General features: G+C 38.8%; 1 protein-coding gene across 2 annotated transcripts; it reads right to left on the bottom strand.

Annotated features, from left to right (window-relative positions):
• On the bottom strand, positions 1–26961 carry DSC1 (desmocollin 1). 2 transcript variants are annotated; one of them, XM_064442813.1, is made up of 17 exons: positions 26550–26961; positions 23962–24046; positions 21131–21333; positions 20533–20658; positions 19033–19188; positions 17954–18098; positions 16543–16709; positions 14699–14833; positions 13220–13405; positions 11518–11777; positions 11148–11290; positions 9177–9392; positions 7329–7559; positions 5198–5319; positions 3703–3939; positions 3022–3067; positions 2850–2937 (listed from the first exon to the last, which is right to left on the bottom strand). In XM_064442813.1, exons 1-16 carry the CDS (start codon positions 26586–26588, stop codon positions 3032–3034), a joined length of 2487 nt encoding a protein of 828 aa, XP_064298883.1. In that variant the 5' UTR covers positions 26589–26961; the 3' UTR covers positions 2850–2937; positions 3022–3031. The 2 variants fall into 2 exon arrangements, with proteins under 2 accessions (XP_064298881.1, XP_064298883.1); XM_064442811.1 differs by lacking the exon at positions 3022–3067 and having other exon boundaries at positions 1–2937; positions 26550–26960.
• Between the last annotated feature and the right edge of the window lie 820 nt (positions 26962–27781).

Here is a 27781-nt window from a genome sequence, read left to right as displayed (position 1 = left end):
TTTCATTTGTAAGCTTTACACAAATTTTATTTGATATTTAGCATTTGTAAACCTTAATGCTTTACACAAAGTTTGCATTCACATGATTAGAAGATACAATGAAAATAATCTTTTACATTTCATTTGTAAAGCATCTCAATTACCTTTCTACTCTTGGTTTTACACAAATAGCTGGTTCGGTTCAGAACTTTAATTTTTAAGAGAGACCAACAGGTAGAAGTGATTCCAAATTTGTGCTCTGTTTGAAAACAGACAAAAATGCAAGTAACTAATTATCTATGTTTTTTGAAATGTAAAAGAAAAATACTAAAACATTAAGGTAAATTAGACTAGAAAACATTATTCTGATTTCAGTAAGTTATTATTTTAACTCCAGACTGGAAAGTTGGCAACCATCTACTTAAAATAGCCAATGCCAATTCAATTGAAGCTCATCCAGATTTGGTCTCTTCTTTTAGAACAGTACTACTATTATATTTCCTAGGGAAAGAAACCATATTTCCAGAGGTTTCTCTACACCACCCCCCAAGTAACTTTCAAAAGAGTGCATTGTTATTTACCCTAGGTCCTTTTGAACTATAGGATTTTTATATAATTAAAAAAAAACAACCAAAAACAAACATTAAAGAGGGGGGGAAGAGTTTAACACTTCCTTAAAAAGTGAATAGCCAATAACTGAAGATAAAGATGCAAGACACAAAGAAGCAAGGAAATCACTAGGGGACAGATCTTCATCTGGCATAAAATCAGCATAACTCCACTGGCAACAGCAGAGCTATCCTGACTTGTATCAGCTATAGATCTGCCTATCCATGTACAGCAAAACTCATTTATGTTAGTGATAAAGAAGAGTAGTGTTCAGAAGAGTAGTGCTGGCATGCGTTTTTTAAATAAAGTAAGTTTGTAACACCTTGGTTCTCATCTAGTATTTTGAGGCTGGTGACTGTCACTCTTACCACTGGCAGCGTATCTAGTTCAGGATGAATTCATGACCACTTTCAAATGACAGACTAAAATACATTTAACATTGGTCTATGAAGTTATTAACCACAACTAATTCTTACCAGAAATATTCTGAAGCCCATTTACAGTGTGAAAGGGAAGGTTTTAAAAGTACTATTTTATAACTTTAGTACGTTTTTATACTGTTACGGGTTTCAGTGACCATAATCTGCGTGGAATGAACTGCAACCACTGGAAGTCAGCAGTCGCTGTGCACTGAACTTTAGAGCAGCGTCACTCTCTGTTGTTACTAATAACTCCTTTTACAGACCATTAGCTATAGTAAATTTTTAAAAATATCTCCCTAAGGCATATGTTTACAGAGCAAATCCTAAAAGCAGAATTACAGCAACAGAAGTAATTGCACAAGCTTCTCTTTCTCACAGGCAGGAAGGTATTCTTTTAAGGCACAAGAGAATTCCTGGAGGGCAGAGGACAGATTACTTAACCAGGAGCGTAGATATTAAAAGCATATAAAACCTGGGAAACAGAGGTTGAATTCCAGAAATAGCTTATGGCAGCATTCAAGTTTCACTACTGCCATCTGCCAAAGGAATTTCAGGCTTTGGTATATATATATAGTGTATATGTATGCTTAATCTAGTAAAATAACAAATGGGATTCAGATGATTTCTGCCAGAGATCTGTGTAAATGCTTACCTCTACAACCGCCACATAATACACTCAAAACAGACAGTTTATCCCAGTGTAATTTTGCATCTTAAATAAAGCCATCTTTAAAACTCGTTATTAATGTGATATATCCTCAGTCCATTTGAGCTCTATCTTCTGTCAAGTTCTACTTAGAGAAGGAAACAGTTTCATGAAGTCCATACTAAGGCAAGTAAAAAAGGTAGTGGTAGCTACACTGGACAAGACTCTTGGCAACGTTCATCATTTCTGCAATGATACTATGCTAAAAGTCACAAGAAACTGAGGTACAAACTTATGCCACGTAAACATGAGATTTGTCTTGCATTCATTTGAAGTACGATAGTTACCCCTATTTCCTGATTTTTTTTTTTAATCTTTTATTTCCTTAAAAGAAAAATATATACTCGCATACAATGCTGATACCCTATGTGGTGATGCCATAAATCCCTTAGGATAGCAAGTTTGATGGGTGGTAACCCATTAGGAGAAAAATATATTTTTGAATATTATTTTACATATATACAATATATATATTTAATTTTAGATCAAAATATAAAGTTTTATAATGTATTAATCAGTATTTTAATGTGAAAAATGAAAAAGTGTTTTGTATCTCAGTTTGCATAAGTTAAAAATTAACAAGGTATTTGATATCCACCAGTAATGTTTTTAGTTTTATTTCTACAGAATTAAAAGAAAACAGAGAAACAGTGAATTAAAAAGCTTTCCTTCTCCAAAGCCAAATACAATAAAATTTTAAAGCTGAATAATTAATTAAAAGGACAACACCAAGTTTTGCATTTTAAGGAATCATAAAGAATAGGAAGTGGAATCTAAGTAGAAACTAGCATTACTATATTAACATAGTCTAAAGAAAAAAATATTTTTAACCCCTTATTTTTGATGGAGTGTGTCTAGCAGAGAGAAAAAAAATTGTTGTAAATTTAAAGTAAGAGTTAGTTACACTCTCACCAGTCTACACTAATTTGGATAAACCTCTCCCCCCCATTCCAAAATACCTAATATCACAAAAGTACGACAGCCACTTATTTACAGTTTTTCTCAGCACTGTGAAAGGCACGTTTATCTTTTTACACATGTTTCTGCTAATGTCCTAAACTTGGGTTCCAGCTGATCTAAGAAGTCAAGTGCCTCTTCTTCATGCTGATCACTGCAGCAGCCTACAGAGCCAGCCAAGGATCCTTTTCCTTCATAGTTATATGAAAGGAGATAATCTTCAGAATGCTTCTGTTCTTCATCCTGTCTGCATAGGTGCACCTTCTGCATGGGAAGAGAACACACCTTATTATTTTCTTAAATTGTTATCCTAAACGTATTGCATAAAAATAATTTCTTTTGATTTACCTTTCATTGATTAATTTTTAATCAGAGTGTGTCCTCTAATGGATTCCTACATACAAAAAATGCACATGATTGGTCTATATCATTAAGACTACAAAATATAAGTATTTAATAAAGAAATCATTTCTAGTAATTATGTATGTAACAGTAAAAGAGGAAGAACCTGTTTAAATAACCTGTCAAGCAACTAAAATCCACTTGAAATTAAAAGACTGTTTTACATGTAACTAGTTAGTCAAGAAGTGAGAGTTTTTGATCTCCAAAGCATGGCGTAGCTACATTTCTAATGTTGTACATTCATTCCTGCACCATTGCTAAGGTAAGTATCAGGTTTAAATTAGTACAAAGCAAGCAGTTAGAATAAAAACAGACTGTCAGAAAAACTCACAAAAGCTTGAGTAAAGCAATTATTCTAAATGAGTAAATATTCTAAATGAAAAATAGCATCCTGCCTATAGTTTAAGGCAAAAAAAAGAAAGTCATTTGCATTTATGTCTAAAATATATAAAGGATGACTTTTTGAAAGGGCAATATTCCAAAGGAGACAGGGAAGCAAAGGAGAGGAAAACAAAACCAAACCAAAAACAGAAAGCCACCTTTCTAGCACAAATATGTGTCTTCCTTGCAAAGTCTGTGTATATTGATCATCATCTACACTCCAAAAAAAAGTTTCAGAATACTTACTTCACCTAAACGAGGATGTGTGAAATTATGCCACTCTGAGTAGGAGTATCTACATGTATCCATCATAGTCTGTCCTCCTCCTTCTTTGACTGATCCCAGAGTCTGATGTCCACCTCCCTTGACTGATTCCAAGGTATGCCCTCTTCCTTTTACCATTTCAAATGTTTGTTGATCTCCTGTTTTTATTCCATAGCCTCCTTGATCACATGTATTTTGTAGAGGAATTATATTGTGATCCTAAAAAAAGATGCAGCAGTGGGGATACCTTTATGGGGTTTTTTAATTTACTTCAAAAGATGAAAGAGCAATCCGGAACTGTCAATACTGAAAACTGAAAAGTCTCCAGCTTTGCACTGTGATCTTTTGAACAAAAAGCTATCCTTAGTACTTAGTGTAAAAGATTACTAATTAATAATTTGGAAAGGGTACTATGACAAGGAGGGGAAAAAGTCTGCATTTAAATATGAGATCCAAAAACTGAATCTTTATCCCAGTGAAAGCTGTACTATATTCCACATGCTAGTTTCTTGAATTATCATGTAAAAATAACACTTGGTTTTCAGATTCAACAACATGTAATCCATTAAGCCAGATATAGTCATATCCATAAATTTCATTCTGTTTCTTCACACATTAAGTCTGTATACTGAGTAAAATATGGAAAAACTCGTATGGGTTCACAAATTAAAGACTACATTAGCAGTTTATAATGGCACTACATTATGCTTCATAGGCAATGAGAAATTTGATGCTTGTCACCATTAGGATTTCCTGGTTTTGAAGGTGAGGCAAACTTAATGTTTTTTAAAGTAAGCTCTTTTTCTTGAGGAAGGCAAAGTAAGGGGGTGATGGACAGAGAAGGGGAAGAGTCTGAAGAGCCAAGTCCTTGTGTATCAATGCAGTCCTGGGCTGGACTATGTTCATGGCAAACTGAATCTTTAAAAAGCTTAGATGCCAAAAGCAGGAACATATTTCATGAACATGGACTGTTCAATCGTATTTTTCCCTCTGGCTCACAAATCAACTGTATTTGGAGTCATTTCTCAGGGGAAGGGCAGAAATTCCACCTTTGATCTATAATGACTATCCTCTAAATTTAAAAATCCTTCTCCAAGGAAAAGCAATAATGTTTTGCCATAAACACACACTCAACACAGGCAAAATAGTAAATTTCAATCTAATCCCATTGTTGAAAATTACTGAAGGGATTAAAATGTTCTCGTGAAAGTTCCAAAAAAACCAGTTAAAGTCTGGAAGAATTATAAGGCAGCCAGGCTAACAACCGCAGGATATGTTTAAATATGTATGGTACTACCAAGTCTGCCTAAAGTAAGGATTTTCAAATTCGTGTTAAATAGCAAAGCACATCTAATGATCCTCGTGTTTACTGTTTATTTGCTTTAGTAAATCACTCGCAGGTGATCTTGTTCTCAAACTGAAACCCTGTGGATATCTTAATCACATGTTTCTACACTGAAGTAAATACACAACTTACCATAACTTCTTCTCCTGGAGCTTCTGTATTTGAAATTATTAAGTTGTGATTAGCACAATCATCAGTCACATGCCTGTGCATCACCCCAGAGCCACAGCAGCCACAAATTGTGATCAGGATTACTATGGAAAGGAAATAAGTGAGGAACATACTATGAACTTTACCTCATAATGGTATCTACTTCTGTTTGATAATGAAGTTTGTTTTATTAGCCTTTTTAAGTACCTAAACATCAAGTATGGTTTAAAAAGTATTTATTTCCAAAAAAGCCCATATGCTAAACTGCATATATACATTTTTCCAACAGTACATAAAGTTTTCACCACACTGTTGAACTATTTCATTCTTCTAAAATGCATCTTGGTTTCCCCAAAAGAAACGCAAGCATCCCTTATGAAAACACAGTGACTGCAAAATTTCACAGTAATAAAAAGTTAAGACCAAATCCAGGTGAAAAATCATGTCTTATGACTACAACAAGGTTGTATATAAGACATTTTTCATGTATGAACATGCAGATGTCAAATTATGTCATAAGGAACTAATATGCAAGATAAAGGTCCCAATACCAGAAACTTCTGCTTCACAGAACAGGTCACCAGACCCTGGAGGTCTTCAAGTATTACGTTACAAAACATTCTTATTTAATTCCTGGTATTCATCTTATTTCTCCCAAATATTAGTTCTTTGTTTTGTCATGGAGACTTAGCCAGAAATTACTTTGTATAAAAGAATCATGAGCAACTAATACCTCTCCCAAACATAGGACTAAATATTTAGTTCAGAGAACCACTCTTTCCTTCTCTTTTCAAGTTGATAGCTTAAAAATAAAGAAGCCCATGAGAAATAGTGCAGTTCTGTCTAACTGCCCATTGAGCAAACTGATCGCTTCACTTATAAACTTGTGTGGAAATTGGCCAAGAGCCATTTTCAAGCTCATTTAGCTTCTGTAGCTATCAGCTGTCAGTGAGATCTGCATCAGTGGTTCCAGCGGGTCACCTCCTGATGCTGACAGATGGGAAGAAGACATCCCTGACAGCACTGAGTAGAGGATACACAGGCTAAAACCTAGCCTCAACAATGGGTCTATCTGGGAGGAATGCAGTAAAGGGGTAGTGACAAAAAACCTGTTTCACACAGTCCCCCTACTGACCATCCCCACATCTGAAAGTTCCACCTCCAGGCTCTATCGCAAATTTGGGTACCTGCCCTGTTTAGATAAAACAGGGATCAATCTAACCTTCAAAACATGTGCAAGTCCCAGCGTAAGAACAGCTAACTGAGACTGAATGGGGCCAAGACAGGTTGATTGTTACCACAAAAAAAAATTGAAAAAAAAGAAGAGAAGAAAGAAATAGAACCCAAACTCTGAAGTATTTGTTGCTGTAGCGTGTCCTCTGGTGATTCTTCAAGATGTTATTAGTCAGGCTATGTCTGATTCGGGTAAAAATGGAAAATGACCTGGCTTTGCTATTATATATCACTGTCACCACCTCACTGGTTAACAGCAATATCAACCTGCTAAGAATCTGTTAGTCTTTGAGAACTCCAGTAACACAACATGTGTTCAACAGTTTGGTCTGCTGTGGAAGTATCCAACCTGTCCTTCAATGCTGTGCTGGGTCTTGTAAAACTCCTTGTGAAAGCCAGTGTCTCAGACACTCCATGTGTTAATCCATGACACAAGAAAGGTCACAGAAAGCCCTGGGAAACTGATTTTAGCATTCCTACAAACAGAAACGTGCATCCCCAAACCATCACTAAACTCACCAACAAACTGTATTTGCCTCAAGGCAAGATCTGATAAGCACTACAAATTCTGTCTTCTTTCAGTTCAAGTGCTGAATGTAGTATTTTTTGGCCTTGCTAACATGAACACACAGAACATCTTACATAAAATGTACTTAAAGGAATAAACAGAAATCCACTCACAGTAATGACAGAACAATATGAGAGCAAGAAGACTGTGATACTGATAGAAATAGAGCAGGTACATTAAGTCATTGACGAGGGCTATACCACCACCCAAATGAAAAAAAGACATGTTTGAATCAAGTTTGAATCAGATTCTCTCAGCTAATTTTAAAATTAAGTGTTTTGCACGTCATGTTAAAAAACGAAGTGTACTTACGCAGCAATAATAGTGATCCTAAGATCATTGCAAGGATGGCCCATACACCAAGAGTAACATTTCCATTAGCAAGTTGACGGAACTTATTGCATTCGGTTGGAGTAGCACAATCACAGTAGTTAACTTTTATGTTGCACTCTCCTACCTTTCCTCCATTATCAGTCACACTTACAGGAATATTGTATATTCCAAATGGCATATCACCCATTAGTGAAAGACACACAGAATTATCTGTAAAAAAAGAAAGACAAAACCAGATCTAGTGTTAACAATACGTGAAACTCTGTTGTCACAAATGCAACCATAATCACAATCTTCCCTTCTATACTATAACTTCTAGCTGTGCTGCTACATGATCTGCATTTCCTAGTTTACAGCTAGCTTAAATGTGTTGACACAAAACTACATCTTGGAAGGATTTATACTTTCAGTACCTTTTAAATGTTAGAATTGAAAAAGAAAGCCTTATACAGACTTCTGACAACATATGATTTGAAACTCTAAAGTTTATTCAGTTCATTATAGTAAATGACACTATTTGGTCTTACTAGTAAAGACCATCAACGGAACTGACATTTATTAAAAGGACTTCCAGTAGTGTGATTGGAATAATAAATGATAAACTTAATTTATACCTTCTCCACTCTTCAGCTCTATTGCTGTATTCAGAGGGAGGTAAAATACACTTAGCCTGCTGCCCTGTGGACTGGCAATGATTAGCGACCACATGTTTTAAAGGGCAAAAGAAATAATTTGTAAAAAATACATACAAGATAGACACTGATACACATAATGGTTGCTTTATGATGAGGTATATGAAACTACATGTGACATCTAAAATGTTTTTTCAATTTGTCTAATATAAACCTTGAAACTCTTAGATGCCTTTGCTCTTAGACTTTGCTGGTATTTACATTTCATTAGTGTCTGACCACTTCAGAATCAGACCTTTTTGAGTCTAACTCATGACAACATGGTAGCAAATGTACATGCTGCTCTTGTTGCCATCACCTGGCACCCACCAGGAAACCACCATCAGCTATAAATTTTTATATCAGCAAATTTTAGGAAACAGTGATTCCATTGGTAATAAACTGTTTATCTACTTCTATCAAAGTTATAAAAATTGACGTAACTATATTAAGGGAGCTAGTAATGTCTTCTTTCACCCAGCTCAGCTTTACCAAAGATGTGCTGGCTGACTGCAGTACTAATAAATAAAAAAAAAAACCTGCCAGGCTTTTATTCAGCCTCTAATCAATTTTTGGCAAAGTTTCAGTTTTCCAGCTCTCCACTGTACAAGCACCCTAAGAAAAGTTGTATTCTTCTTCAGAGTATTAGCCATTTCATTCTTAATTTCCTTATGAATTATGAATGTATACTGCCTTTTCCAGAGATGCTGATGCAAAGCATTGCACCAGTTTTTGTTCTCCCATCTAATCTTTTTACATCATAATTTCAGGCAGCAGCTTATTGATGACCCAAGGATTCTAGGGATAGATTCTTGTTCATGCTTCAAGAGGCAGAATGTAATATCCTTCTCCTTGCCTTTGTGATGCCAGCAATGCCACCTTCTTAACTTCTGCAAACTGTTTCAAACCCAGGACATTTAAGAAAAAGAATACTTTAGCTGCTCCCCTTTATTTCTGGCATACTCTTGATGTCCGGTACAGCAAATGAAACGAAGGAGCTGCTGGAGATATCAGGGTTACCTTGTTAGCCCCACCTACTACACCAGTTCCAAACATATATTCATCCAATCTATTCTTACAGTCCACCCAAGGTAGAAGTAGCAAAGCCTCCTCTTGCAACCTACCGCTAAGTGAAGAGAAGGAAGTCTTAACATACCATTCTGTCGAATTATCTTCCATGACGAAGCCAAGCTTCGGTCAGTTATGTGATATACGAAGGGTGCGCTGTAAGGATCCTCATCAGCATCTTGTGCAGTAAGGCAGATCGGTTTTCTGTCTCTGCATATTATATAGTCAGTTTTAATAATTCGTGGGTAATTCTTGTTCCCAGGCTGGATGACAACCTGAATCGTTCCAGTGCCTGTTTTGCCATCTATGAGATTAAAACAACTATTTTTAGCACTTCTAACATTCCCATATTTATTCCTAGTCCAAACTTTCACAATGAAATATCATCAACTTTAATATCCAAGTTTAGAAGTAAGGTGGAAAGTAGCTGCTGATTTAGCCAAAAAGAGAGGGACTTCTCACAGCTCTGTCTTGGCTGCTTGTCTTTGCTTAGCTGGTTGTAGAACTCCAGCTACATAGTTCAACAGCTCCCAGAGCTCCATATTCTCATGTGCAATGTATTTTGTTGTATCTGTGTGGGGACAGATACTGTTCTAACAGGAGGATGAGAGAAGAAAGAGCCCATAGCTCAGGGGTAAAGGATGCAAAGCTAAATTGAGAGTCAAAAGCAGCAGGTGAAGCTCTCCAGCCTTTTTATTCTGGAAGGAGAAAAAAAAATTACACTTTCCCTACCCTCACTTCCCCTGGGAACACAAACACTTTCAAAAACGGTGGCTTCTTTCTGTCCTCTTCCCTCTGAGCTACCGTGCAGCAGCAGGATTCAGCAGTGACACATATTATGTCACCAAAGCCTACATGCAAGAAGTGAATGAGCTCTCCCTCCTAATTACATTTTTTCCAGTACAGGGATGGTCAATGCTTGGATATGCATTCCAGTGAAATTACATCAAGTCTGCTTTTTAAAGCCTTCTCTAGAGCCACTCAATTCCAGATGCATATATAATGTTTGCTTTATATGCAACAGAAGTTCTAAACATTTTAAATTCATATTATTTCCATTTAATTTTAATATGCAAGCTTTGGACAGAATTAGAATTTTTAGCTGTAAAGCAACTTCCAAAAGTCTGTTCTTTACTCTCGCTGCTGTTTAAGGGCTCAGACTAAATCCTGCTGTTGGATTTAGAAAGGCAGTCCCTTTTTCCTTTTTAATGTAATGTATATATTTTGGAATTAAAAGTGTGACCTATAAGCCTAACATTTCTCTTTGATAATCCATTTGCTACATTTAGCATTTGGGAAGTGAAAGGTGTATATAATCTTCTTGGCTTGATGACGTTGAGGCAAAACTACGTCTTTTCCTACAATAAATGCATACACCCAAATTAATCAGAAAGAATAGACGATCACTCACATTAAATCAGAATCAGAACCTGTTTTAGAATGAGAATCTGAGTGTACAACCCTTCCTTTGCAATCAGAGTAATTTCTAAGAGCTCATCACCTGAGCAACACAGTGTGAACACTGTTACAGAACCTAGATGACTGCGAGTAAGAGTAAGAGCGCAATAACATACAGCAATGAATACAGCTATTCTTAGAGGTCCTTTTAAACTAAGGGTTTCCAAAAGCAAGACACCAAGAAGTCAGATAGAGAAAGAAACAGTAAGAGTTGCAAGGTCAACAACTTTTTTTCACAAAGACATTCTCTCTCTCTCCACTTTCTCTGTTGTCAGCTTCATGGCTGCCAGGTGCCATCACTTTACAAAATAGTCAGGAAATAAAAGAAATACAATCTACAAGAAAATATCTGAATTTAAACTTAACAAAGGATTTCACATGGGAGCAGAAGATAACTTTTGAAAACATTGAGAATTTGCCCCAATTTCTTAAATGCTTTCCCTGCTGTATTATATTCCCTAAGCATTTAACAGAGCTACCTCAAAGACAAAAGCATGGACTAAGTGGGCCTCTGGTCTGAACCAGTATAGCTGTCCCCACACTAAATTTGCACATAAACATCTGTTATAGACCAAAGAATACTGACAGCTTTAGTACTCACTTCTGTCTATTGCGAGGACTGTGATATTGCATTGACCTTGTCTCATCTCTCCTACATCTCGATCCAAGACTTTAATGGTTCTGACTTCACCTGATTTTTCATCTATGCTGATCCAATTACATTGGCTAGGCGGTATACGGTAGCTGTCAAGAATAAGTTGTTTAGTTAAAGATCTCAAATATATGTACACGTATATATGTACATACATACACATATAGATGCATGCATTCATGTACACTGAGATTTGTGCGCGCACACACACACACACACACATATATATATATACACAGCATCAACAACTATTTCCCCTCTTCCCGTATCCCACCCATGCTGTACTCCAAATTAACTAGTAGATAACATTGTTTCATACCATATGCCTTCACTATTTCCAGTTTCTGGGTCTTCTGCTACGTATCTCCCAATAGCTGTCCCAATCTCCTCACATTCTTTAACGTCTATGCGTAAGTGACAGGGTTTAAACACGGGCCCCTCATCCACATCCAGGACATGCACTATAACAGAGCTAGTGCTCTGGGAAAGTTGTTGTGAATGTGGTGCCAGTGCGTAGGGTGCCTCGTTGCGGACTGTAATCACAAGACTCCTTTGCTTGGTGGTTTCATAGTCCAAGCCCTGTAACAAAGGTGGGGTGTTGGCTTTTTTCCTTCAAACCAATACAAACTTGGTATTGTTTCCACTGTCCAATTATTACATAGATAAAACTGTACCAGATTTATTTACAAAAGAAGTCAGCTATCCTTCTGGAACATCCAGCTTGAGATGCAATAAAGGGACATGATTTTTTTTAAAAAAAGTTAAGTTCTAAGTTAGTGAAAAAAAAAGAACCTGAGGACCTACCCCTAATAAGGTAAGCAGCACCACTGTAAAATCTCAGACGAGTACTCTGGTAGTCAGTTACTAACAGAACTGAGATAAGAATTAAATGCGGTGGAGGATTTTCTCCTCCCACACCTAGCTGGCCATTATTTTAGGTTACATGTATTTCTTTTCCAGCACAAGTCAACCACGCTTCTTGCTAGCACCTACATTTACTTCCTATTAAGACTTCCCCCATTGCAAATACACCTGAATTTGTGGGGTTGGATCAGTATCTACCATACTTTACACACTTTAGTCACCTTCTCCAAGGATATCATATGCCTTTCATAGAGCTATTTATATGCCAAAGTCATAATACTCTCCAGTCTACTACAGCATTACACTAAATACAAGAAATTTCAACTGGGTTAGTATACCAGGGACATAGCTTTAGAAAAAAGCTCTAATGATTACTGGTGACAAAAATATAATAAATAAAACTCCCAAATTTAACTGGCGTCTCTACCCTTATGATTTACAGCTTCAAATTTTTAATATTAATCTTCTCTGCTCCTTAGAAGTTACCTGTTATTGCAGTTTTAACAGATAATGAAAAAGAGGCATGAGGAAGCAAAGGAACATGCTGGACTACAGGTACAGGGGTCCTTCTACCTCACATCTGTAAAGTGCTGGGTGTAACAGGTAACTAAACTAACACAGACTTATCTCTATGTGGACTCCCTCACACCCTAGAAAAGCAAACCTGAAGTCACTGCCCTGCAAAATAAAACCTGGAGAATTTTATGCTGAGTGACTAAGTTTAATCAACTCCCAGAGACAACAAGACTGGAGGAGGTGCTCATCCCTCCCACTCTTCTGCCACACTCCCATTTCTGTTAAAAACCCAGTCAGGAAGCATTCCTCAGTTACATCCCTAAGTCTAAACAACCCCAAAGATGGAACCAGGCAAAGCACAAGCTCTTCTGAACAACAAAACAAAGGGAATTCCTTGAATTCTGTGCACACAAAACTGAGGAGTTCTCTGGAAGATAAATTTTCTAGATTAGGTACCACCAAGCCTTGTTTGCAGTGCATTACACAATCTGCTCTAGAAGAGAGTTCAGATCGGGAAGAAAGCATGATTTGCCTGATAGTTACAGAAATTCTTTGCATAAAAATCAGTTCTAGATTACTGGTTTTCAAAGCAACACCTGAAGACACACAAATTTTCCTCTAGCGGTTCCATTTTTACTTACCTTAACAACACACAGTATTCCTTCATTTGTGTTTTTGTCTGTTGTAATTTCAAAGGACCGGTCATCATTTCCTCTTATAATTTCATACACTGCTACTGAGCTAGGCGAATTAGGTTCATCAGGATCAACAACAGAGACTCTCAGTATTTCTACATTCACTCTGTTTTCCTCCACTCGTGTTTCATACTTGAGATATCCAAAAAAAAACAACCACAAAACAAAACACAAAACAAACCTCCATTTAAATCAGAGAATACTGTTCCACGATGCAGGACTGAAGAACACTGTAATTAAATATTCCACTTAAACCCAAGGGGTCAATTTACCAAGCTGCTGTAATGATTTATTCTGTTTTCATGCATTAGCATATTTCCCCCACTCCTCCCTTACACCCTAAGTGAAACAGTAAACCTTTCCTGCCAACACAGTTCATACCTCAGCTCCTTCATATACTCAAACTATCACTCTCACAAGTAAGTCTGGAATTTTCCTTCCAGGAAAGGTAAATCAGCACAGTTCCCCTCAGTTACATCAGCTACAGGTGCTAATTTGTGTACAACATGATCAAGCTGAGTATTGGAAGAGGTATCGGGGTAAATTAAAAATATATATAAATAAACCACAAGAACGTGAAGAAAACCCAAGAAGGATGAAATACATCTCTACTTGGATGGCAAAAGATGGAAGGATTTTTCTTACTTTTTTAACTTTTTAAAGAGTTATTCTGGACAAGCTCAAGAAGCACAGGTAACAGTGATTCTGAATTAGTATTACCGATGATATTCTACAGTAGTGAGTGGAATGGATAAGGTATATGTGTATTCCTCATGGATAATGAATTATTTTTCATGAATTTTGCATTACAAAAACTCCTGTGGTATTTGAGCTGTACACGTGGTTATTGACACATACTATCTCCCCTCAATAATTCAGGTGGCTACAACAAGCAAAGACTTAATGCTGAGTTATAGCTATTGGTAAACAGGAAGCAGTTTAAATAATACTTCTGTAGAAGGCAAAAAAAAAGGTGGAAAAGCATAGAAAATCTCAGTGAAAATCCTTGCATCTACTTCACTGACACTAACGTTTTCATTTGCAACACAGAAGTATTCAAAGCTGGTCAAATGGTAATAAGGTCACGACAATGCTTAGGAGTGCTTTTGTCCCCTCCCCGAAAATGGTTAAATTACACGATTTCTAAGACTATGCATTGCAGCAGAAGTGGATGAATGAGTCATATCAGCTTTCTCCAAATGGACTTAAGGCAAATGACTCACAACAACTAATAGACCAATAAGTCTAATTACCAAACACCACAACAACCAACAGGGCATTCTAAAATGCCTATATTGGCATTAACTATCTCAGGGCATTACACTTCATATTTGGGGGACTAACCACCAGAAAATTAGTAAAGGGATAAAAATAGCCTTTTTGGTTTTTTACCTTTTTACAGACATTTCATTTATGAAGACTTACTTGTGTCTGTTTAAAGCATGGTGCATTGTCATTTGTATCTTGGATCCTAATGACGACTGTTCCTGTGCTGCACAAACCAAAAGACTGACCATTCATATCTCTCACTTCCATTGCCAAATTGTAAAGGGCTGTCCGCTGAAAAGATGAATAAAAGCATACAGAAGTTTGACATACTCATTTTTTGAATCACATAGTTATGTACAAGAGTAGAACTAAATATTTTACTCCCATTCCCCAACTGTGCTCTAAATTCATTGCTCCCTCTACAAAATAAGGCAATTAGCTTTGGGGCTTTTTCCCTATCGTTCCAAAAGGAAAACAAGTAAAAAATTTTTCAGTGGCCAAGCAGCACTGAGGTGAGCATCTGTTAGCAATGTGTAGACTATACCCCATATCAAATCAAGATTCTCACAATGTCAGCTTTATCTTCCGATATCTGATGTTTTGGAAGATGCAAACGATGCACTTCCATCTGCTATCTATGCCTCCACTTTGGAGCAGCAGAGCATTCCCATAGGTTCCCAGCTGGTAAAGTGTTCAGTGCATGTCTCCTATTTCAGTGAGGATGACCAGAAATGGTGCTGCAATCAGCCTTTGTTTGGGCTATACATGACAAGGTAATGCCTCCCATTTGGCATGGTCTGGCACTGAAGGAGTCAGTGCCCTTATCAGTTCCTAGGGGATCACTGATAAGCAGTCCACTTAAATCCCTGAATTGAGTCACCACAGCAGAAGGCTTTTTTTAGACTTACTAATAACTGAACAGCCCAGGGAAGGGCAACCCGGGAGGGGCTGGGGGCAGGGCAGGTGGGATGACTGGGCACAAAATGTGGGTGTCTGTAAATCAAGACAGTAACTCCAGTTCTGAATGCCTGGAAGTAGCATTAGGTTTCTCAGGTGGAGGAAAGAAATCTCCTGTTCAATTTTATAAGTTTACCTTTAAAAGATAGGTAGTGGATTAATTTTTCAAGCTTCCCTTCCCTTAGTAGTCACTGTGATTGTTTCCTTAGTAGGCATGGTGATGCTCACAGTCACTCCATTTTTCTCTTGCTAAAGAAGTTAAGCAGTGTAGCTGCAAGTGCACAATTTTGCAACACACTGCTAAGGCAGATTTTGAGCCATGAAGTGACATAAGTATGCCAGAATATAACTCTCTCCTCAGAAAAGATGTGCCTGTAGCAGTGTTTTTTCCTAGAATGACTGTCTCATGCTAGAAATATTATTTTGGAATACACATGCCTGTCAGCTGTTCTAGCGTAAACAATCTCTCTCATGCAGCATTTTATGAATAAAAAAACGCAACCAAATAAAATACAAACTAAAACCTCCTGTATCTAATTTACTTGAAAGCTAGCTGGTAAGAATAAATGGTTTGCACCTTAAATTTGGGAACTATTATATTACTGTTTAGGTTTCAGGTATTGGAGATATTTCTGTTGAGTAGGGGATGACTGACTAACTGACTACTTCTGGAAAAGTTGGTTCATCTACCCTGCAAAGAAGCAAGAAGCACTTCACGTAGAGCTTGATTAGGAGGAAACAGTGACTCATTGGATGAATGAACAGAGAAAAAAAAAAAAAATCCATAGGATTTTCAATCCATAGGTTGAATAAGAGAGCAGCAGGAGGTCCCCTGCTGAGATTAGCTAGAACACGGTAGATCTACGCAGAAACTCTTTGGACCAATTATAGGTCTCTGGAAAACTTTGGAAGCTCCTTAGACAGGGAAACAAAAAAAGGATAACAGAAACTATTTATCTGCTGATTCCCGTGCCAGCAATTCAGAGTTAAGAATCTATCTGTGTGCCCTAGATGACAGTTAAAGATGCTTCAGGAAAGATCACCTCTCTATCCAGCCGTGGTGATGCTACATGAATTTCACCGGTCTCACTATTGACATAAAATGCTCTGTCGCCTGGTGGGTCTTGTGACAAAATGAGGTATTTCAGCATAGTATGCAGAGTAAAAGGCTCATCTCTGTCCTCTGCAGTCACTTTTCCAACAACTGCACCTGTGAACACATTACATCAATTTTTAGTTCCAGAAAAATCTATAAATAATGAAAAATTATTTGAGCAGATACTTCTACTTTAGATACATGAAAATAGCAATTCTGTCATTTAGCTCTAAATGAAAACAATATTGAAAACACAGTAACACAGTAGTGAAAATACAGTAACAGTGTAAAACTGTCTATTTTAATCCTCTGGCTATTTTTTCTCCTTCTTAGACAAAGTTGTAATTATTGCAGCTGTCACAAAGTATAATCGAAAGAAATACTAAAAGTCTACATTTCAGTTAGTGGTTTTCACAGTGACTCTTAATTGACCATCCCAAACATGGCTGAAGGAGTTGCCAGGGGGGATGAAGGGGAGGTGCAGTGCTTTCTGACATGGTTCAAACTGCAGTACTGCCTCTCAGGGAGCGCTGCTGTACTTCGTCCCTATAGCCGGAGTGGTTTCAGAACTTCATTTAAAATCAGTAATTCACCCATTAATAAGTAGAACAGCTCAGAGAATGAAATGTAGCTGGTGTTTTGGGGTGAAGGAGAAGACGCTTTGCTTCCTTTTTTGTGAAACAAGTTAGACTTTCCCCACTCTACACCCCTCAACCTGGGAGATGAGCGAGAAATGGCAAGCCATGGCTTTTTCATACCTCATTCTCTGGGGGTCTACCTTTCTCCCTGTCCTCTGTCACACAGACACGTGAAGTCAGTAACAGTCAAATCCCTGCCTTTTACAGGTATGGCCAAAAGCAAGACATTCTCCCCTCCCTTTCCCACAGAAAAACCCTACCTCAGTTTATCAGCTCGGACAAACACTGTAAGCTTAATCAAAGGTATTTTGGTATTTTAGGCCTTAGAACACCACCAACTTAGTTGTTTCGGAAAACAGCCTGTTAAAAACAGCTGTTCTGTTAATCAAAATGTTTTATGGAAACAGGCGATTTTGGATAAAATGAAAAGAATAATGTTTTCAAGTTGTTACACCATTTTAGGAGCACTGAATCATCTCAGCTTTTAAAAACTTCTTTTTTTACAAAATACTTTTCACTATGATTGAGATGACATTTTGGAATTTCTAATCATTAAGAAATCTTGAGCTGCTCTTTGCAAATTTAGCCTTTGTTGTATAGGAATACTCCTTAGGAAATCCCACTGAAACTGATTAAAAGGCAGGATTACACCTAGTCATACTGGTACGTAACTGAGCTGAGTAGTGGTAACTGTGTTCACTGATTTAAAACAATTCTTACCAGTTCTGGAATTTTCAGACACAAAAAACTCAAAAGGGTTCTGTGTAAAATATGGAGCATTATCATTATCATCCTCTATCCTGATTGTATGCACAAGTGGTACCTCTGGTGAATAACCATCTGGAGTGGTTGCAAAGCAAATGATCTGTAAGACATAAATTCACTAATTCACTTCATGCTTATGCAACGTGAAGTATTACTACACTTTTAGTTCAACAGAGGAGTCAATAAAAATAAATACAGCATGCCAAGCATACCCTTCTCAAGCCCAGGCTCTACAGCCACATGAAATGGGAAGTGACTCGTATCTTATGACAGCAACACAAAACCGCTTTCCAATCTTTCCCCTTTCCATTCCTCGCACTACAAGTATTTGAATCACTTTCTTCCCACCCCCACCCCAACTCTGTCAAACACTTTTTACAAGTCTCTTGAACACATTTTTCCAGGTGTCTATGAGGCAATCTCAGCCTTACCAAAAATTTAGATGTAAATATTGCTATTCAGAGCAAAATCAACAACAGAAAAACTATTTGCCCATTACAACATAACCTAATAAGATGCAGTAACAGGTACTGGAAATTACCTATTTAGAAGCTGTTTGTTTCTACTAACTGCCTTCTTACACTTCTCGGCCGGCAGAGAGAGCAATGTACCTTGTGAACAAAACACCAAAACTGAACAGCTTGAGAAAGAGAGGCTCAAAAAAACCACAGCCATCTAGAGTTTCTTGTTATTTTGTTTTCACGCAGACCTTTTCAGCCTTCCCTGAAAAACTCTGGGATAGCTTCAAACTCTTCCCAAAAGTGATGTAAATCCAATAGCTCGCTACATTTATGCTGTAATTAGAGTCTAAGCAGTGAAAATCAAAACTACTCTCAAGATCTAGGTGAACAGCTATTTCCTCATTTGTCACTGATTTCAACCCTACAACACCGAAGATATTACTCTGAAAAGAGAGCTGATTCCAGATCTCGTCTGTTCCTTGTTTCCCCTGTAACCCAGCTTTCAAATATATGCATGACAGAAAAAAAAAAAAAAAAAAGATTTAATTATATTTACATAATTTAGGTCTGTACCTGAAAGCTTGGATATTGTTCACGGTCAACTGCGCGAGTAGCAAAGATATTTCCAGTTTCTTTTTCTATGTAAAAAAACCCCTTTGGATCTTGATCAATTCCAGGCCCACTTGCGGAATAATAAATGGTGTAGTTCTGAGCTGTGTCTGACTGGACCTATAAAGAACATGGTTTTAAGCCCAAGGAAGAACACCAGCATCATTCTAGTACATTTTTCCCATTTCTTGACCACATTTAGCACAAGAAGCAACTCTTGAAAAACAAAAACAAACAAACAAAAAGCCCACAAAAAAAAAAAGAAACCAAAACTTTATTTACTTCTACTTCTTTACCAGCGTAAACTTCATGGAATAGGAAAGCAGCTTGCCATGTAACTGCCTTCCTTTACAAGGTGTGTGCACGAGAAGGGGTAGTTAATTCAAACTCAGAAGTGTTGAGGGCTATTGAACAATTAAAGAAATGACAGTGTGCATATAAAAAATTATTTTGAAATCTAATGTCTCTAGAATACTGAACATACAAGACACATTCAGATACAGATGGGTTATTATGTCTGTCTGTTCAAGATATTTTGGGTTTAATGCACTCATTGTGAATGTGATTTGCAACTAGGGCAGGAAGGAGGGCAGGAAGGAGGGCAGGAAGGAGGGCAGGAAGGAGGGCAGGAAGGAGGGCAGGAAGGAGGGCAGGAAGGAGGGCAGGAAGGAGGGCAGGAAGGAGGGCAGACTACCTATAGCCCAGAGACACACCAATTCAGACAGCCTCTCTGCATCTCATTACAAGCACCAAGGAGGTAATATTAGCAGTTATTTATTTATAAAACACTCTCCTCCCCAAATACTTTCCCTACCTACTGAATGCCAGAAGTTAGGAAGGTAAGATTAGTAGAAGAATGATTGCTCTGCACAGACTCTGTTATTACACTTGCCTCTACACATCTGCTACCAGCCACTCTGTAATCTAGTGCAGGCTAGATGGATCTATGATAACTTTAGTTCTTGCATTTCTCTGTCACGCCTACTTGTTTTCTTACAGTAAGTACTTTTCCTAATAATATAGGCCACACTCAGTCTTCAATGCTACAGGTATACACCTCGAGCCCCAGAAACAATGTAGACATCCAGGTAAGATTTCCCCCACTCTGTGTCTACAAAAATCTTTTTCTAGGCAACGTTTTGTGGGGGTTGGTTTGTTTGTGGTTTTTTTTTTTAATTACACAATTCACTGATTCCCAGGCCAAAGAGCTCTCCTCTGATAGCATACCTCTATCCCTTTTTACAACTTTTGCACATTTCCAGTTCATCCCAACAACTATGATCACATGTTATTTCAGCTACAAGATCACAAGATACACAATGAACAGGACAGACGAGATAGAAATAATAGCAGGAATGGGATCAGTAGGGAATACAAGTGAGCTCACTTTTGTTCTTTTTCTATCACAAAAGTCACATACAAAACTAGCTTGTGTCACAAAATTAGGATCCATATAAAATATACCTGCTGAATTTGTAGCGGAAAAGGTCCCAGTGAGTTCTCTATCATAACGGATGGGATAGGCCCCCAATTTCTTTTGGTTCGCTTGAGAACTGTATCTCTAGCATGCCTGGTCTTGTGTGTCTGGGTCTAGAAGATAAAAAGACAGGTAAGACAATAACTGCATATTCTTAACTGTGTATATTTTTGCTTAACTACTGTCCTGCATTTCTATCTTTTTTCCCTCTGCTCCAGTTTCCCCACTGACCATTTGTTTTTCCAGTCTTCATTTCTGATTATACCCATGATAGTATTCCAAGAGTTTTTTCATTCATTGTAATACTTTCCACAAATAAAATCTGCTTTGATTGCTCAAACCTGGCTTTTAAGATTCATGACATTCCTGATCAAGCTCCTTGCTAGCATCCCCCATTTCAGAAAGAAAGTCTGCTGACTTAAGTGACACAGTAATCAACAACTGCTAAATAAAAATACACTCTACACCAGAGTGCTTTGCCTGATTGTTTGAATTCCAAAATTCACCTAAAGTTATCCAACATGAAGCTGTACTCTGTAAAACAGTATTACAAATAAGTAAGGTATCTTGAAATTAGAAGCTCACCCGTTTTTCTTCTTCCACTAAACTAACATGTATTTTCTTTTGTACATGTTCTTGAATGTCTTTAAGTAATATGGTAAAAGTCTTTTTCTCAGCTGACAAAGAAACAGCAGATGTTGTGTACACAGAGCCATCCTCTAGAATTTTGAAGTTCCCGTCACTGGAACTGATGAACTCTACAGACGGAAGGCATTCTCTCAAATCAACTGTAAGAAAAAATAATCAGACAGTAACTCACAGTGAAATAGTAACATTCCTCGTAAAACAAAAAATATTCCCTAAGTAAAGGTTATATTTACTGACCGATGGAGTCTTCAAAATTTGATCGTTCAATATTTCAGCATCACAAATATAGATTCTAGAACCCATTTATGCACTCAGATTTGACCAAGTTTACATGAATTTCCACTCTTGTGTTCATAAGTGTTTCCTAAAGGACACGGGTGCTTCATGGGTATCTTTCAACAAGACACTATTACACTGGTAAAATTACTGAAGCATCAGAGATGAACTAATACATTTAAATGCAAAAAACATTGTAGACATGCTCATTATTGGATCAGTAGCTATTACATTTGCCGTGTGCTCCATGCCCCCCAAAATCAGTGAAGATGGTTAATTAATGCAAATGCCCAATGGAGACATGACATCTGGAAGTTTTGCCCTCAGGAGGAAAGCACTGACTGGTACTATGTGATTTAATAGTCTTGGGAGGACAAAGGCCTTTAAATTATGAGGCAGACAGATGGGAGAGATAAAGACTAACTCTAGAACAAATGATTGGCAATTTTTTAACATGTACGTGATAGAATCCCATGTAGTCTCTAGGAAGTACCAGGTAAATTCAGCATAATTCTCAGGTATTATTACTGCATTTGCTATCACTTGTGGCTAAAATAAACTTTAATGCACTCCAATAAACTTGATTTATCAGTGAGTAATTCAGCACTACAGCTGGAGAAAAAGCAAAATCGGGATAATCATAATGAACGGCAGTAGGACCACAGCAGTAACCAAGAATGATTTGGCACCCTGATAAAGATGAAGGCCAGAGACCTAAACTCTAGACAAATGACCCTTGCAGATAATAAGAGGTGTCAGTGTCATGTTCTCAAAATCAAAACTGTTCAATACTCCTTCAACGACTTCATAGTGGATGGGAAAACTGACCGTGAAAGCTGACTGCAAAATTCCCAGAGCAGAGTAGATTCAGAATTTCACCCAATCTATGTAGATTTTCAAGAAACTAGATTTCATTTCTCTTTCGAGAACGCAAGAACAGATAGGAAGCATAATTTTAAATATTACATTATTTCTTCCTTCCTTTTCTTAAGTCTTTATTTTCCCTGCTCAATTAAACATTCATTAGACTTGCTATAGTACTGCAGTAGTGACTCCTCTCCCTTGTCAATCTGGACAATGAAAATTTAGTATTGAAGAGAATATCATTGCCTTACTTAAAGGTGTCTCATACTGCTGCATATTACAGCACTGCATTTCCAAAAATATCAGACTGGAGATTTTGTTTCTGACGGTTATGTGAATCAACAATATGCTCAGTCAGCCACAGCTTTGTGGGATCGTTTTTCTTACAGCCTCTAGTGTACACTGTGTAAATCAGAAAGATAAAAAACTTTACAACAGCCAGGAAAATCCTGACTTATTGTGAAGGTATGGTCCTTTTACCAATGCAAAATATATTATGCTTTCTCAATAAATGTTTAAGTAATGACATGCCAGCTATAAAGGTTTTGTTAAACATTTGGGAAAATAAAATTAAGTTCAATGTTATGCAATTTCTTCAACAGCACTGTAATAACATGAAGGGGTTTTTTTTTTTTTATATAAATCAGGTTTATTTACACACAGGAATGCTAAAGTCTCTGAGAACATGCTAAATACTTAAACAGCTGTAGCAACCTTTCATTTTAAAATTTCATTTTTAAAGCTATGTATTCTGAGTACTTCTATTGTGATGAAGAACTACCAGTCCACTTTATTTGTTCCTTCTGTAGGAACGTGGATTAGGATTGCAGATTTGGAGCATAATCCTCTGTTGTCCTAGGAGTCAAACAGGTCACCTCTGAACCCTCAACATCAGTCTCACGCAGCACAGAACCCTGTAGCAGCTCCTATGCCACACCTTTAAAAGCTGCCTTTCAAAGACTGGTCTGAAAAAAAAAAAAAAAAAAAAAAAAAGGAGTGGGGTGTTTTCTTGTCTTCCTTATTCCTCTCAGTTACTTGCACACTGCCCTAAACCAAGACAGACCATCCAGTCAGACAGGAGTGCTCGCCCCACTGAAAGTGCTTGCAGGACACCTTTGTAATTCCTCTCCTTGCACGCCCTGACTGCCCCAGCACTGCCGAGAAGTCACATCTGTGTTAGACAGAGCAGCAGCTTCTGGGTGCTTTGCTTCTGTGCGTTTTGTCTTCTTTTTTTGTTTTCCTTCCATTATCCGAATGACTTACTGACTTCTTCATGTGACTCTGTGGGTTATGTGTGCACTCTGGAATATTAAGCCACTTATTTAAATACTAAGCCCTAGACTCCAAATTTTGAAACCATTAAACTCTGCCATTCTTGTTTTAAAATAAATACTGAAAGCTGACAATAGCTGTTTACGCAGAAGTCAAATGGATGCATGGAGCCAGAGTTCAAATCCGTAACAAACATAGGGCGTATCCTTCATAAAAAAGCTGATCCAGCTGTTTAACTGGCTGTCCAGTCATCCATTCATTCCATTTAAAAAAAAATAAACTCCTGCACTGTTAACAGCATCTCCAGCAAAGGTGCAATGTTGTATTGTTAAGGTGGGCATCTCGCAGTTTCTCACCTCTGCCGACTAAGGTGTCAGCCTCTAGTTCAGAAGGAACATGAAAAGTTACTTTCTTGCAAGCTTCACAGCAGAAACTCAGTACCTAGAAAACAAATTAAGAAATCAGGAAACAATTACATGCTATTTTGAATAATAACTGCAGTTACTGAAGCTGCCTTTCATTTGTTTTTTAAGACAACCCAGTGAAAAGGCACAGAAAGCACTCTTCAGCCAAAAGGACAAGTACTATGCAGCACATAGTTGTCACCTACACCATTACTTCAGCAGCAGAAAGGCAAAATACAGCTTCACAGTGCACTCCCTCCAATAGCATTCCTGGCCAGTTTATATCCAAGATCTCTAAGTATTAAGGTTCAACCTGTCAGAACTCAGTTCGGCAGAACTGTGGTGATGCTTAACATTAAAGGAGCAAGTGTCTTATTAAAACCACATGACGACACTTGCACTTACATATCACTTTGCATCTTCAAAGTACATTCTCAACAAACTAATTAGATCTAGCTCCAGCAATTAGATATGGCATAAACAAAATGTTGTGTATCACAGCAGTCCACTCCCATATAACCAGTTACAAAATGGAGTCCTCCTCAAAATTCAAATGAGTAGTAAGTAACCAGATGTTTTTATAAAAAGAATCATATGGAGGTACCAAGATCATCCTCAGCATAGAGCAGTTTAGTCCTGACCTCAGATTATATATATGTGTGTGCATGTGTATATATATCTTGCCTAGTTTCTATCCAGATGTTTAAAATTGTAATCCAAAAATCACACATACAATTAAACGAAGAAATAGAGAAAAGTAAATAAATGTATTCACCCTTTGAAGTCATTTATTCTTTCAGAATGAAAGTCTAGCTACAAGGAAAGTCATCTTTATTTGGCACATTCCCTTACGATTAAAGGTATAAAGCAGTAAATAGCTAATGGAAATTCTGAAAATGACCTGTAATTCTTATTAAGAAAATACTTAAATAAAAATACTTTAAAATCTTTAAGACATTAGGAACTTTTAGAAAAACTATGATCAGCTAAAAAACAAAGTCAAAACATGGAATTTAATCATTGCGTTAAAGCAATTTAAATGCTGTGTCTGCACTGCAACACAAAAGCTCTTCATACTCCTCCTTATATATAGAGATATAAAAATATGTATATGTAAAACAATTTAAACATCCCTGTTTATGTATTTGTAGGCACTTATTAGCAGTGCTTAAAAAAACACTCTCTCCCGATAGTCGTCTTATGAATTATTATTAAAATCACACCATCTTACTACATTGTTCTAGGATATTTTAAGAATCAATGACATCCAATTTTGAAACAGTAATGCCAAGCCAGACTGATGCCAGTACAAAGAACTACCGAAGAGTTAAAAAAATGTAAATATCGTAGTTATTCGTGGAGATCAAGATATAAGGAAACACCGGGTAAAAAAAAAAGCTGTGATGCCCTTCCACTTCGTACAAAGAAGCCACTTCAGCAGTTTCTTGAGTTTAGGTGTTGTTTTTTTCTAATTGTCAGGGGAATTTCTTTTACTTTATTTAATTAGATGTATGAGTAAACTCGCTTGGGTTTTATTATGAATACCCTAGCAAAGGCAGACACACATAATGTCTGGAGTAGTAACGCTTCCATTAAAATGCACGTATCTAATGAATATGAAAACAATAAATTCAGTGCTTCAGCACTACCGAGTATTTTTCTTTCAAGCTCAAACGATCATCTGCCCTTTTTTTGCGAAGCCAGTGATAATAGGGAAGAAAGAGGGTAAGAAACAAAAGACAAATCACTTTCACTCATCCACTAAAAAAAAAAAAAAGGAAAAAAAAAGGAAAAAAGAAGGAAAAAAAAAAAACAAACAAGAAAGGGAACTCCCCTGCTCTCCCCGACAATGGCCTTTCTGCAGCTGATAATTATGTACAAATACAGTAAATTGAAGGTAAATTAAATCGCTGAAGTTGTTCAATGCACAACTAACTCCTCCAGCGGAGCTTAACACGCTTCACACCATACACACAAACGCTTCGCATGGAATAGGGACAACCGTCGGCGGGCAGAGGGGGCAGATCTAAAGAAAATGAACTGCACCTTAACATTTTTTCAATGAATAACCAGAGGCAGCGTTATCGACCAGACCAGAGCGTGTGTCCGCCGCGTAACCTCACGTCACGCTCCAAAAGCCACCCGACCACAAGTCCGAAACCTAACCCGGCCACCAACCGGTTTTCTGCCTTCGCCGAAAGCCCCCCCACGCGACCCGACACCCCCCACCCCCACCCCGAGATGCGCCCCAGGGATGCGCCCCGGGGACGCGCAACCACCGCGCTCCCCTGCGCGGGGCGCGGGCTGCCGCTCGCTCCTGCGCCCGCACCCAAGCGCGCCCCCCACAAGGACCCCCACTGAGGCCAAAGCTTCTCGGGAATAAAAAGGCGGAGATCGACCCCTCAGAAGATTCTCTGCGCTGCGCACCCGCGGTGGTGCAAGTAACAGCGCGGAGGGAAAGCGCCGCGGCACGGCCAGGTGCGTGAGCGGGCCCGTCTCCGCGTCCCCCCGCGCCCACCCACTCACCCCCACTCACTCACCAGGAGGCCGAGGACGAGGCGCGGGGCTGCGGGGGCCATGGTGCGCGGGGCTGCGCGGGGCTACGCGGGAAGGGGGAGCCGCCGCCGCCGCCGCCGTCGGTGCTGCCGCGACGAGCGAGCGAGTGCGCGGTGGCGGTGCGGGAGGAGGCGGGCGGAGGTGGCGCGTCCCGGCGGCGGGCCGTCTCGCTCTGTCCCCTCCTGTCTGCCAGAGGAGCCGGCCGGTGGGGAGGGTGGGACCGGGCGCAGCAGCGGCGACTTTAATTACTTTTTTTTTTTTTTTCCCCTCCCCTCCTTTTGACTAATGCCCGTCCCGGGCACGGCGCTGGGACACCCCGCCCGGCACGGCACGGCACGACCCGGCCCGGCCCGGCCCTGCCCGCCTACCTTCGCGGCGAGGCGCTGCCCGTCCCCGCCCTTCGCTGCCCTGCCCCGCCCCGCCCCGCCCCGCCCCGCCCCGCCCCGCCCCGCCCCGACCGTCCGCGGCGCCGGCGGGGCGCGGAGCGGGGCGCAAAGCGCGCAGGCTCCGCACAGGCGGGGCCGGGCCGGGCCGGGGGGAAGGGGGGAAAGGGGGAAAAGGGGAAGGGCACTAAGCCGGTCGGGGGGGTGCGGGTGGTTACGCGGAGCGAAACCTTCGGGCTGTCGGCGGTGTTGCTGTTTTGGGGTGTTTTTTTTTTCGGGCTGCGTGTGCACACCTATGTCTCCTCGTCTTCCGGGTTCCAGAGTGGTTTCAGATGAATAAAAGCAGAAACAATAATAATAAAACCAGAAATGTGCTTGCATGTATAGGAGGTGGGCTTTCGAAGGAAACACCCTGCGATGGAGGACCTTTCAGCCTGAGTGGGGAGTGGCGTTTCTATTGCGAGCGAGTCGATACAGGGGTTTTATTCACTCTTTGTTTCAAAAACAATTATTACTGATTTTTTTTATCTGCTGATTATAAAGCACGTCAAAAAGGAGACGAAGTGGATCGGTAGCTATATTTCAATATTTATTTACATTCAAATGCACCATTAAGAAGCAAAAATCCTAAAAGAAAAGAACTTTACACAGCCTTTGCACCTCACGGTTTCCACTCTTTTAAGCTAATAAGGGGGATCAATGATCTGGTTGCGTCTGGAAGCATAAGGCATTCGCTTACTCCTTGAGGTCACCAGTATTGTGGGTGGCAAGAAGATAGAGGGGATGTAACCGTGAAACAGTTGCAGTGGGATGCTTGCACGTTTGTGTGGGCA

This window comes from Phalacrocorax carbo, chromosome 2 (assembly GCF_963921805.1).
Source record: "Phalacrocorax carbo chromosome 2, bPhaCar2.1, whole genome shotgun sequence".
In the NCBI taxonomy this organism is placed as follows: Eukaryota; Metazoa; Chordata; class Aves; order Suliformes; family Phalacrocoracidae; genus Phalacrocorax; species Phalacrocorax carbo.
Note: the sequence above shows the minus strand (reverse complement) of the source record. Positions and strands in the feature narration are given on the sequence as shown.

Excerpts from the sequence above, each read along its gene's own strand:
- DSC1 (XM_064442811.1), bottom strand. The coding sequence starts at position 26,588 with ATGGCCCCCGCAGCCCCGCGCCTCGTCCTCGGCCTCCTG. Across the intron at positions 18,099-19,032 it reads AACAATATCCAAGCTTTCAG|ATCATTTGCTTTGCAACCAC; the intron begins GTACAGACCTAA and ends TATGTCTTACAG. Across the intron at positions 11,778-13,219 it reads GAATACTGTGTGTTGTTAAG|GGCTTGGACTATGAAACCAC; the intron begins GTAAGTAAAAAT and ends CCTTTGTTACAG.